Genomic DNA, 12,849 nt, shown 5'->3' on the forward strand with positions numbered 1-12,849 from the left:
TCTGCATTTCAGAGCTCTGAAATCTCTCTCAATTTAGATAATATGCTTCTCGAGTTTTGAGCAGATTTATAGCTCTGAGGTTGAGGTTCTGGATGTAGGTTTGGTCGGTGAGCTGAAAGGTTTGTTTTTCAGATGTTTCGTCACCATACTAGGTAACATCATCAGTGAGACTCCGAATGAATTTCATCCGGAGGCTCACTGATGTTACCTATTATTGTGCCGAAACATTTGAAAATGAATCTTCCAGCTCAGAGAACAAACCTACATCCATAATATGCTTCTTTTTATTCCTCCTACCAAAATGGACTTCACATTTTCCCACATGGTACTCCATTTGTCTTATCATTGATCACTCACTCAACCAATCAATATCCCTTTGTAGCCTCCTCAGATCCTCTCCACAATGAATGTTTCTCCTTACTGTATGTTTGCTTCATCAGCAATATTACTTTCTGTCCTTTCATGCAAGTCATTTATACATATTGTGAAAGGTTAACACCTTTGACACAGTGATCCATTGCTTATCACCTGTTACAGCTTGCCAAGCGAAAAAGGACCCATCTATGTCAATTCTACCACAAGTATCTATACACACAGATGAAGAGGGACACCAGTTCAACTAGGACAATACATCCATCCTGGGACAAGCTAAACAAAGACACACACAGGAATTCCTAGAGGCCTGGCATTCAAACTGGAACTCCATTAACAAACATATCGATTTGGACCCCATTTACCAACCTCTCAGAAAAGAACGGGAAATTATATCACCCTCCACAAGAGACAAACATAAATAGCAAGCAGGACAGAACACCAGCGTTTCATCGGAGACTCACTGATGATGTTATCTAGCATGGTGATGAAATGTCTGAGGACAAATCTACCAGCTCAGCAAGCAAACTTACAATCTGATGTTGATTCTATTTCCTGTTAGTTAGCTGATCAACCATTCATGCTAACATGTGACCCTATATTCAATATTTTCCACAGTAACCTTTCGTGTGGTACCTTATCAAATGCCTTCAATAAATGCCTTCAAGTACAGGCTCCCTTTTGTTGACTAGAAATGTTAAATTGTCAAAGAACACCAGTAAGTTGGTTGAACAAGGTCTTCTTTCACAAGTCATCCAGTTGGCAATAGTGCTGGACAATTAAACAAAGCACTGGAACATGAGGCTCTACAAATATCCCCATCCTCAAAAAAGGGGAAGCCCAACCTGTCAATACAAAAAAACAAAACTGAAGCATTTACAAAAATCTTCAGCCAGAAATGCCAAGTGGATAATCCATCTGACTATCCAGAGCTCCATGAAATGACAGAAGTCAGTCAATGGCCAATTCAGTCACATGTTTAGGTGATTGATCCTTCTGCTCTTGTGCTCACAAGCGCATGGCATTGGGAGTAACAGTGAGATCACCACTAGAGTCCAGTTTTTACATTTCCTACCTAGACCCCTTCTTTTCACTTTTGAATTTTTAATTCAACTGTTAATTAAAATTATTGAACAATTTTATGTGTTTAGATCAAAAAACTTTCAATTTTCAGTCATTTCTTTTTTAAAGCAAATCATTCACAAAACATGAAGGAGCTATTTCCAAAAGAAACAGCAAAGCACAATATTTTTTTTTCTTACCCAGAGTTGATCATCATGACCAGGAGGACTTTTCTTTATAAAAGCACCATAGTAGGTTGCTATATTTCTGTGGTGAGAATATTTTTTCAACATGTTGATCTCCAGTTTAATTTCTTCTTCTTCATCCTGTAAGAAAAATGTAAATACTTCAATGTTGAATCATTTGAAACGTGATAAGCTTTTTTTAAATGAAAGTTTCTTTTTTTTAAAAAATCACTTTGAATTTCATTCCATTTGGAACTAGAGATAAAACAGCCCTGCCTGCTATTGAATGTGCCCTGATACTGTCATCTTCTTACTTTAGAACAAAGCATATTAAAATCACAAAAACATTTGAAAGCCCTCTGCTCCATCTAATTTTTCTATTCAAACTTTCCTTCTCATATGGTCAGAGGGAAGAATGTTAACTCACTACCTTAAACATCATAACGTTGCGCCAACTTTTGCATCCAAAAGACTGTCAACACTCAGAGCTCACCCACAAATAATGATGCAGTACTGGGAGAGATTATCATTTAACCTCTTCAAGAAGTCAGAGAAGAAATCTGTAGATAAAATTGGTCACAGAAAATTTGCAGATAACAGAACATTTTATATTTATAACCTTTATGCACAGCATGTCATATTAGGAAAACTAAATTTGTGACATTTTCTCAAACAACATCCTAGTTTGAAATAATCTACCCCTCTTGCTTTCCAGATCTTTTAATATTCCTTTCTAACTATAAATTTCATTTCAAAACAATTCATATTTGCTGCTTCAATAATAAAGAGAGGTTCTCCTTGAATGTGTAGGTTTATTTCCTTTTATCCTTAAATTCATTTGCAACTGCCTCAGCAACAAGCAGAGTCAGTCAATAATAACTGAACCTTTGTAATCCTGAACATCAGTCAACATTGAATTTTCTCCTTTCTACTCTAAAAAAAGTCTCCAGTCTCTCTAGAACCTGCATTCACCTGTTATTATGGTGAAACAATGAAAAAAATTGTTACAACTTTTCCCTATCTACCCTACAATGGTATGTTTAAAACTGCACACAGCACTAATATCATTTATTGTGTCCGTTGCTCCCGATGTGGTCTCCTCTAGATTGGGGAGACTGGGCGCCTCCTAGCAGAGCGCTTTAGGGAACATCTCCGAGACACCCGCACCAATCAACCAAACCGCCCCGTGGCCCAACATTTCAACTCCCCCTCCCACTCTGCCGAGGACATGGAGGTCCTGGGCCTCCTTCACCACCACTCCCTCACCACCAGACGCCTGGAGGAAGAACGCCTCATCTTCCGCCTTGGAACACTTCAACCCCAGGGCATCAATATGGACTTCAACAGCTTCCTCATTTCCCCTTCCCCCACCTCATCCTAGTTTCAAACTTCCAGTTCAGCCCTGTCCCCTTGACTTGTCCAGACTTGTCCGACCTGCCTATCCTTTCCACCTATCCACTCCACCCTCCCCTCCCTGACCTATCACCTTCATCTCCTCCCCCACTCACTCATTGCTACTCTCTCCCCACCCCCACCCTCCTCTAGCTTATCTCTCCACCCTTCAGGCTCACTGCCCTTATTCCTGATGAAGGGCTCTTGCCCGCAACGTCGATTTTGCTGCTTGTTGGATGCTGCCTGAACTGCTGTGCTCTTCCAGCACCACTAATCCAGAATTTGGTTTCCAGCATCTGCAGTTATTGTTTTTACCTCTATTACCTGATTCTAGTTTTGTATAATATAGTGGTATTCAATTACTCGTGATTTAAAGTCAAAGAGATATTTTTCAATTTTTATTGATGTGATCTACTTGCTCTCTACTTTTAATGACTGACCTATGAATGAACAAAGGATCCTTTGCTCTAAAATCTTAGTACCTGTTGACATAAATGTAATTCAACCATGAAGAGCAGTAGGTTGCCCCGTACTCTGATCCCTACAGGATCTACTGGTCACTGAATTACAGATTAGTATTCGTTTCAGTTTTGGTCCTAAAAAGGTAGAAATAGCAGCAGAAAATGAGTCTGCTAACAAGGAAAAACACTGGAGAGATGCATACCACCACTAACACATCCTAGCGTACTAGTGCAAGTTTCAGGTTTTTAATACCCATATTGGATTTGTGACATACCAGCAAACAATAAGGGTTAAAACATGTCCAAACGGCAGCTGTGCTTAACATATTACAAAAAGCACCTTAATTAAGTGCCAGCAATACCTGTTCAAAATAGGCAACCAACTCATGACAAACATCGATTTAACGAATGGTTCTGATTAACATTTAACTTTACTTGTAACCAAAATATGGCTTTACTGTAGTATGTTATACAGCTATCCTCGCTGTTTTTGTTGAGAAGCTGTAAATGAAGTTAGTTCAATAATAGCCGCTTACTGAGAGTTCACATAGCAAGAAATCTTTTCTCAGTGCAATATCAACAGAAAATGGTGACGAGGCTGGAAATGAGTTATTTCCTCTTCTTCATTTGAAAATTAAAGATTGAAGAATGTATGGATTTGTAATGACGTCCTGACTCTAAGATCCCAAGAATGGATTTTAGCATGTGATGCCTCACCACAGCGATTGAGTGTAGTATTCCTTCCTCCCTTCCCTAACAAAAGATGATGTGGTAAAGCCTGACGAACATTCTACATGTACGCTAACAAAGATAGTACAAAATCACCGTTAAGGAACAAAATTGTTTCGGTAACCTACAATTACTCTGTAATAATTGCTCAATTGTGGCTGTAATAACAACAAATTTGCATCCCAAGCTGGTAAATATTGGTTTAGTCATATTTTATTCTAGTAAATTACACAGATTGTCATCAGACAAGGGGGAAAGAGGTGAATCAATAATATTATTGTGATCTTCTTCTGACATTAACAAAAAGTGATCTTTCTTTTTATAATTTTATTTATTTTCCTTTTCAAAATAGGCCATCATCCAAAATCCACCACCGGAGAAGTTCAGTTTTTAAATGATCTGTAATTCTCTTTCAGACTGTAAATTTTAAAGGATAATTTATTCAAACGAGCACCCTGGGAATAAATTTACATCATACAATACAAGCATACAAGGAAGAGGAGAAAATGAGGAAGAGAAGTTACAGCAATGAACAACTTTTAAAAATTGAGTGGTATGGCTGTTCTGGCAAAATTGCTTTCCATTGGAGCTTGGATACAGCTGAAGACATTATGATTCTTATTGACAAGGAATTACTTTACTTTTCAAGCAAAATGCAGGATTCTTCCTCAAAATCAAGGTTTCAAAATAGGTTGAGACTAAAGACAGACTTTTAGCTGAGCCTAAAGCTGTTTGTGGTTTTTCCATACCAATGTAAAAAGCAGACTGAAAAAAGGATTCAAGGCTGTATAATTAAAGTGATTCAAAAACCATAGGTTTCAATCACATGACTAGGGTTTCTGGATGAGTCAGTTCAGCTATAATCAAGGGTTTTGATGTCTCTTGTTGAAAACCATTTGCTCTTTAAGGCGACAATTGTGGGACCACTGGCACCGTCTCAAGCAGAAAGATTTTCAATAGCTTTTATTTTGTTCAGAAATTGGTTGATATGGATATTTTGCCTGCTATTCTTCAATACTAGTTTGACTGGAATAACCACATAGTGCAAGAATGCAAAATTCCATGAGGATGATGAATTATCCTTTGTCCACTGGACATTTCTGGATAGCACATTCTGTAGTTGATGCGAGTAATAGACATTTGAAGCAAAAAATTAAACAAGAGAATATAGTTTTTAATACAACCATTTAGGACCTCTTTCTATGCCTTCTGGGGTGATAATATTCAAAAGGGGTTCATAAAACTGTTTCTGTTAGCAAAGTGTAACTAAATTTAATAATGATTACTTTCCTCAATGCAGTACACAACACTCATTTTTCCATAATGGATTACATTTTTCAGCATAAGGCTACTTTTTTCCTCTACATTCTTTCAAAATCCCCACCACAAATTAATATATTTAATACACTACCCTGTATTTACAAAGTATCATTAATATGCAAAATATTGCAGAATGACTTAAAGGAATACTACAAAGCAAAATTTGTAGTACTCCTGAGTCACATCTGACGATACTGGGGAAAATGATGCGAGGCTTGATTAAAGAGGCAGGTTTGGAGCAGTCTCTTAAAGAACAACAAAGTTGAGGAAGAGAAACTATCACAGACATACAGAACAATTTTCCATATTGCAATTCAATAAATAATTAAACATAAAATAAATTAACTTGAATTGAACTAAACTAACTTAATTTAACTTAGTTTAATTTGCATCACTCGACACTCCCCCACCGAGGTTCCCACCAACGGGAGCCATCAGCTAATACACCTGTATTCATTTATTCAGGCTTTCTCCCTAAGGGGCCCTGGGTCACCAGATCCGTCCTTCACGACTATACAAAGGCTCTAATTAGTATGGCTGAAAAATAGTTCCTTTTTCTGGTGCACTACATTCATAAAAAAGTCCAGGGGGCCATGCTCCATCATTAACCTACGCTATAAGAATGAAATTTAAAGATGAAAATGCTGTTTGACTGTGAGCAAACTTAGATCAGCAAGCATTGCATGATGGTGAATAGGACTTGGCGCAAGGAGAACAGAGTCCTAGATAAGCTTAAATTTACCAGAATGTAGGACACTAGCTCGGAGCACAATGGAATACACACACAAAGACATATATGAGGGGCTTCAGTAACAGCTGGACTGTGGCAAGGTAGAGTTCAGTGATATTATGGAGGTGGAAAGAAATTATCTTGGTGATGGTCGAAACATGGAGTTGGAAGTTCTCTTTGGGTCAACAATGATACAGGACTGTGAACAGCCTGATTCACACTTAAAAGCAGAAAATGAAAAATAGAAAATGCTGAAGTACTCAGCAGGTTAGGCAACATCTACAGAAAGAGAGAGAGAGAGAGATCAGACCTTCTCATTGTACAAAAGTAAAAGTGTTGGACCGACTACATGGCTTACATTAAGCAAAATGGATCTGAAAGAGAGGACAGACTTAATTTTGTTGACGTACATAATGTTAGCATGACATCAAAAATTGTAAGCTTCTTTGCAGCAAACAATCAGCCCATCATATAATTTTCATACTTACATGTGAACATAGGAACAGGAGTAGGCCATTCAGCCCCTCAAGCCTATTCCACCATTCAATAAAGTCCCTATACCTGCCTTTGACCCATATCCCTTCGTACCTTTATTTAACAAAAGGTATATCTATCTCAGATTTAAAATCAACAATTGACAGTTTGTGAAGCGATTTCCAAACCTCTGCCAACCTTTTATGTAGAAACACTTGCTAATATCTCTCATTAATGGTTTGGCCCTAATTCTCAGACCATGCCCCTAATTCTAGAATCCCCAACCACTGGAAATAATTTATCTTTATCTATCCTGTCTTTTCCTCTTTATATCTTGAAGCCGTTGATGATATCACCCTTAAACTTCTAAATCCTAAAGCAAACAGGCCTTATTTATACAACTTCTCCTCATAAGATAACCCTGGAAGTCCAGATATCATTGTTGCAAACCTGAGCTGAACTCCCTCCAGGGTCAAAACATCCTTCCTAAGGTGTGCTGCCCAAAGTTGCACATAGTACTCCAAGTGAAATCGAACCAGAGTTGTGCAGGGTTGTGTAGCAGAACTTTTGTATCCATATACTCTGTTCCTAAAAAACAGCATTCTATTAGCTTTCTTGAATATTTGCTGCATCTGTTTGAGGCATTGCAAAGATCTATGCATTGAAACTCTTGAGTCTGTTTGAACATCCACTGCATTTAACTTCACACAATCTAGAAAGTACCCTGATCAATCCTTCTTTGGTCAAAATGAATAATCTCAAACTTACTTACATTGAACTCCAACTGCCACAGTTTTGCCCATTCACTTGGTCTCTCAATATTCCTTTGTAATTTTATTCTATTGTCTACACTGTCTACAGAGCTGCCTAACTTTGAGTCATCAGCAAACTTGGATATTCAACTTCTGGATTAGTAGTGCTGGAAGAGCACAGCAGTTCAGGCAGCATCCAAGTAGCTTCGAAATCGACCGTTTCGGGCAAAAGCCCTTCATCAGGAATAAATTCCTGATGAAGGGCTATGCCCGAAATGTCGATTTTGCTGCTCCTTGGATGCTGCCTGAACTGCTGTGCTCTTCCAGCACCACTAATCCAGAATCTGGTTTCCAGCATTTGCAGTCATTGTTTTTACCGAGTTGGATATTCAACTTTCTATGCTATTATCCAAGTCCTTAATAAATAATATTAATAATTAAGGGGCTAACACAAATCAATGTGGGACACCACTGGTCACATACTCAAATTGGCAGTATCTACCCATTATTTCTACCTTCTATCACCTGCTAATCAACCAATTTCCCAGCCATGTCAATAATTTGCCCTCAGTTCTACAAGCTTCTCAGTTCGCAGCATCTTAAGTTAGATTTTATCAAAAGCCTTCTGGATGTCCATATAAACAACATCCACAGATTTTTCCCAACAACTAAGTTACCTCTTCAAAAAAAAACACAATTCCTGTCATGAATCCATGCTGGCTCTGCCTAAGTAACTGAAAATGTTCCAAGGTGTTCAATTATCCCATCCTTGATTATTATAGAGTCCAATTTCCCCACCACAGATGATTAGCTAATTCGTCTGTAATTCCCCAGTTTTCCTCTTTTGTCCTTCTTAAAGAAGTGAAGTGCGATTTTCCAATCCAGAGGTATGGCTCCTATATCTATGGAGCTCAAAGATTAATGTTAAGGTGTCTACAGTGTGCTCCCTTACTTTCTTTAACATCCTCATATAGAAACCATCAGGTTTTGAAGATTTGTCACTCATTAATTCCATTCATTTTCTCATTACTGACATTTTACTTACTTTAATTTTATTCAGACCCTAATTCCAATCCAGCATTAATTTCATGAAGTCTTTCAGGAAGCTATCCTCCTTTTCTACTGTAAATACTGAGGCAATGCAATTATTTGATACGCCTGCTATTTCCCCATTGACATTGGCAATGTCCCCACTTTCAGTCCTTAGTGGGTCAACATTATGCCTGGCCACCTGTTTTCCTTTTTAGGCAACTATAAAATTTCTTACAGAATGTGAGGTGCCTAGCAAGTTTATTTTCATAATCCCTTTTAATGGCTCTTATAAGCTGCTTTCTGGCCCTTTGCTGGTCTTTGTATCTTTCCCATTCAGCAGGATCTGTCTTGTTGTTTGCATTTCTGGAAGCTTTTTTAGTCTTATGCTATCCCCTATCTCTTTAGACGTCCATGATTTTTTTTTACCCTGTGAAGTGAATATTTCCTTCTCAAAAGGTATAAACTGGTTTTGTATGGTTTTAAACGTTTCTCTAAGCATCCTCTACTGTTTTATCCATTATCAGCTTTTCCCAGTTTATGATGACTGTATCTATCTCATTAAAGTTGGCCTTACAGATCTAAACCTTTAGTTGCTGATTTGTGCTCTTTGCTTTTAAACACTACATTCAACTCTATCATATTATGATTGCTATTTGATAAAATTCATACACAATTAGTTTTCTAATCAAATCCAGCTCAAATCAAATATTACTTGTCTCCTTGTTGCATCGAGGGCTTGTTGTTGTAGGAAACTATCCCCAACAGACTCCAAAGTTTCATTAACTTTCTGACAAGAGCTTGACTCCCTTTCTCAATGTATGTTAAGCTTGAAATCTTCCATTAATACTACTTTAGCTTTGCTACACACTTGTCCAATTTCTACATTTACATAATCTAGCACTTCAGAACAGCTACCAGGGCCTCTGTACACAATACTGTCACAGATTAGGTGGCACAGTGGCTCAGTGGTTAGCACTGCTGCCTCACAGAACCAGGGTCCAAGGTTCAATTCCAGCCTCGGGCGACTGTCTGTGTGGAGTTTGAATTTTCTCCCAGTGTCTGCGTGGGTTTCCTCCAGGTGCTCCGCTTTCCTCCCACAGTCCAAAGGTGTGCAAGTCAGGTGAATTGGCCATACTGTTAGGTGCATTAATCAGAGGGAAATGAGTCTGGGTGGGTTACTCTTCAGAGGATCGGTGTGGACTGGTTAGGCCGAAGGGCCTGCCTCCACACTGTAGGCAATCTAATCATTAGACCCTTTACTATTGCTCAGTTCCACCTATTCAGTCTCCACTGAATGCTTTCCCTCCAATGTATCGTCCCTCACTTTTGAATTAACTTATCAAATATTGGGTCACCCTGGTCCTAGGGTGTATTTTGCTTTGGTATAACCAGTATAAATGATTTATATAGGTGTTGCAAGAGAAAAGAAAACATGTGCAGCTTTGCGTAAATACAACCAGGAAACATCGTGTCAAAAAAACTTTACCCACTAATACGACAGACCATGAATGGACAGAGTACAATTAGCCATAGGCATTAGACAGCGGCAAACATATAAAATGAAAAAAAACTAGACAAACTCACACAAAAAACAATACAGAAGCCTAAATAAAAGAAAAAAACTTATCAGACCGACCCCTAACAGACACTGAAAAAACCGTCTTAGTATGAGGATTAAATTACAACTTCAGAAACACAAAGAGGATTTCTTAGCATCACTAGAAATGACACTGAAAGACAACAAACTCTCAGAGGAAACCCAGCAAACCATCAGACAGACAGTTGCACGAATATTAAGCAGGGAAAAAAAAATGAAAGAAACACAATACGCATGAAAGGAAACCACTAGAAGGACTCAAAAAAGACAAAAACATTGTAATCCTACCTGCAGATAAAGGACGCTTGACAGTCATTTAAAAAAATCAGACTACTGCAAGGATCAGCATGAATGGGTTGGACCGAAGGGTCTGTTTCCATGCTGTACATCTTTATGACTCTATGACTAAGAAAGTGAATGTACTGTTTACAGATACAGGTACTTACCAACTGGTGACAATAGACCACAACTGGAGAACCGAATCACAGCCTTACTCACAAAACTTCAAAAATCTGGAGAATTAAATCAGACACTCTTCCACTTCTACAGATTACCCAAAATTCACAAACCAGGAGCCACCCCTCAGACCCATAGTCTCACTACTGGGAACACCAACATACAGAGTAGCCAAGGAACTCCACAAAAGACTAAAACACTTAGTAAAGGACTCATGCCACTACATTCACTCCACCCAAGAATTCCTGAATACCAAAGACACCAAGATAGAAGAGGATGAAATAATGGTCTCCTTTGAAGTAACAACTATGTTCACATCCATCAACATCAACCTGGCCAAAGAAACACTGGCTACACTATCAGAAGAACCAAAGACACAAACACCAAACACTACCAATTTCATCAGCAAAGACAATATCGTCAACCTAGGAGACCTGTGCCTCACCACCCACTTCACTTTCAATAACAAGACCGACAAACAAAGGGCTCATGCCCAAAACGTCGATTCTCCTGCTCCTTGGATGCTGCCTGACCTGCTACGCTTTTCCAGCAACACATTTTCGGCTACAAACAAATCAATGGAACACCCATAGGATCACCGATATCAGGCTTCCTAGCAGAGGCAGTAATACAGAGATCTAACAAACAGCTCCTCCAACCATCCAACCCAAACTTTGGGTCCGCTTTGTGGATGACACCTTTCTCATCACCAGACGAAACAAATTAGAGGAAACCTTCAAGACCATCAATAATACCCTTACTGGCATAAAATTCACAAAAGTGGAAGAAAACAACAACAATCTGCCATTCCTAGATGTCACAGTAGAGCAAATAGTCAGTGGGAAACTTCAAACCAGCGTCTACAGGAAAATAACACATATGGACCAAATACTCAATCACAGAAGCAATCATCCCAACACCCACAAATGAAGCTGCATTAGGACATTATTTCAATGAGTCACCACACACTGCAGCACAGAGGAACTACAAAGAGCAGAAGACAATCACCCATACAGTGTTTTCAAGAAGAACTGGTACTCAATAAACACAGTCCGCAGATTTCTCAGCAACAAACCCAAACATGCAGACAAAATATGCCCACAAACCCTAGCCACTTTATCCTACATTAAAGACATCTTTGAAAGGACTCCAGACTACTCAGATCTCTTGGCATCACGGTAGTCCACAAACCCACCAACAAACTTAAACAGCAGCTAATGAACTTAAAAGACCCTATACAGACAGCAAGCAAAACGAATGTCATTTACAAAATACCTTGCAAGGACTATTACAAACACTACATTGAACAGTAAACTGGGTTAGCTTGAGGAGAGTGTTACAAATATGAGATTCGTGATTATATTTTAGAATCTATCTTTTTGGCTTATGAGGTTGTGGTTTTAGGCTTCTTCTTTAAACGTAGGTTTCATGCAGCTCTATGGATTCAATGGTCCCAAAGGGCTGCCATGTTTCAAGAAGGCAGCTCACCACCTTCTCAAAAGGTTTGCACAATAAATCCTGGCCTAGCCAAAGATGCCACATTTTATCCCATTTTTTACAAAAGCCATGTGAGCCTCACTGGAGTCGGTCCCACAGCATATCTGAGTAATTTAGTTGTTTGATCAAGAGGAGATTGCGTTCTTGAATAGTAAGTGCCAAATTTTAACACCTGTGGGCAGTGAGGCTGTTTCTAAGTCCATAATGAAAAGTCCCCAAGGCTCCCAAAGATCAGAAACATGTTATCAGCACCATGCTGTAAATACTTGTGCTGCAACTAGTCTCCTTGTTTCTGAAAAGCAGTGGTAATTCAAGATAACTAATTGACAAAGCTACTTGGATCAAAAGCTAGTGGGTTTCCTACTTCCACTGAGAGGAGGGTTAAGGAAGTTTCTCGGAGATCAGATTATAAGCTTTCCTATAAACCCACAGATTACATGGACAGAAGGGGTTGTTTGGTGTTAGATGACCTGCAGCTCACTAGGAGTTGAGGATTTATTTGTATAGGCTAGGCTAGAGGAAGAACCACTGGGGGAAATATCTCACAGTGGATGACAGTACTCGGAAAGGAAAATAACAGAAGTAAACTCTTGGGAGTTGTGAAACACTTTGGATTGATTTCAAGTAACAAAATTCAGATTTTTGATTGTCAATTAAAGTAGAAATAGGCAAATTCTGTCTGGTTGTTTCAAGAAGTTGTTTATAAAAATGAAATTATTTTTGAAAGGATTTTGTCTTTAATCATTGATATAGTAATGATTTTGTTAATTTAGCCCCTTCAGCTAATTTG

General features: G+C 38.6%; 1 protein-coding gene across 4 annotated transcripts in view; it reads right to left on the reverse strand.

Moving 5' to 3' along the window:
- The window catches only part of LOC140481437 (mitogen-activated protein kinase kinase kinase kinase 4), a 259,191-nt gene that overhangs the window by 89,822 nt on the left and 156,520 nt on the right, over window positions 1–12,849 (reverse strand). For all 4 annotated transcript variants that reach the window (XM_072577610.1, XM_072577608.1, XM_072577609.1 and 1 more), the window contains exon 4: window positions 1,635–1,760. In XM_072577610.1, the coding sequence (XP_072433711.1) occupies window positions 1,635–1,760 (126 nt within the window). The remainder of the gene's footprint in view (window positions 1–1,634; window positions 1,761–12,849) is intronic.

The sequence above is a fragment of the Chiloscyllium punctatum genome, chromosome 9, assembly GCF_047496795.1.
Source record: "Chiloscyllium punctatum isolate Juve2018m chromosome 9, sChiPun1.3, whole genome shotgun sequence".
NCBI classification, from domain to species: Eukaryota; Metazoa; Chordata; class Chondrichthyes; order Orectolobiformes; family Hemiscylliidae; genus Chiloscyllium; species Chiloscyllium punctatum.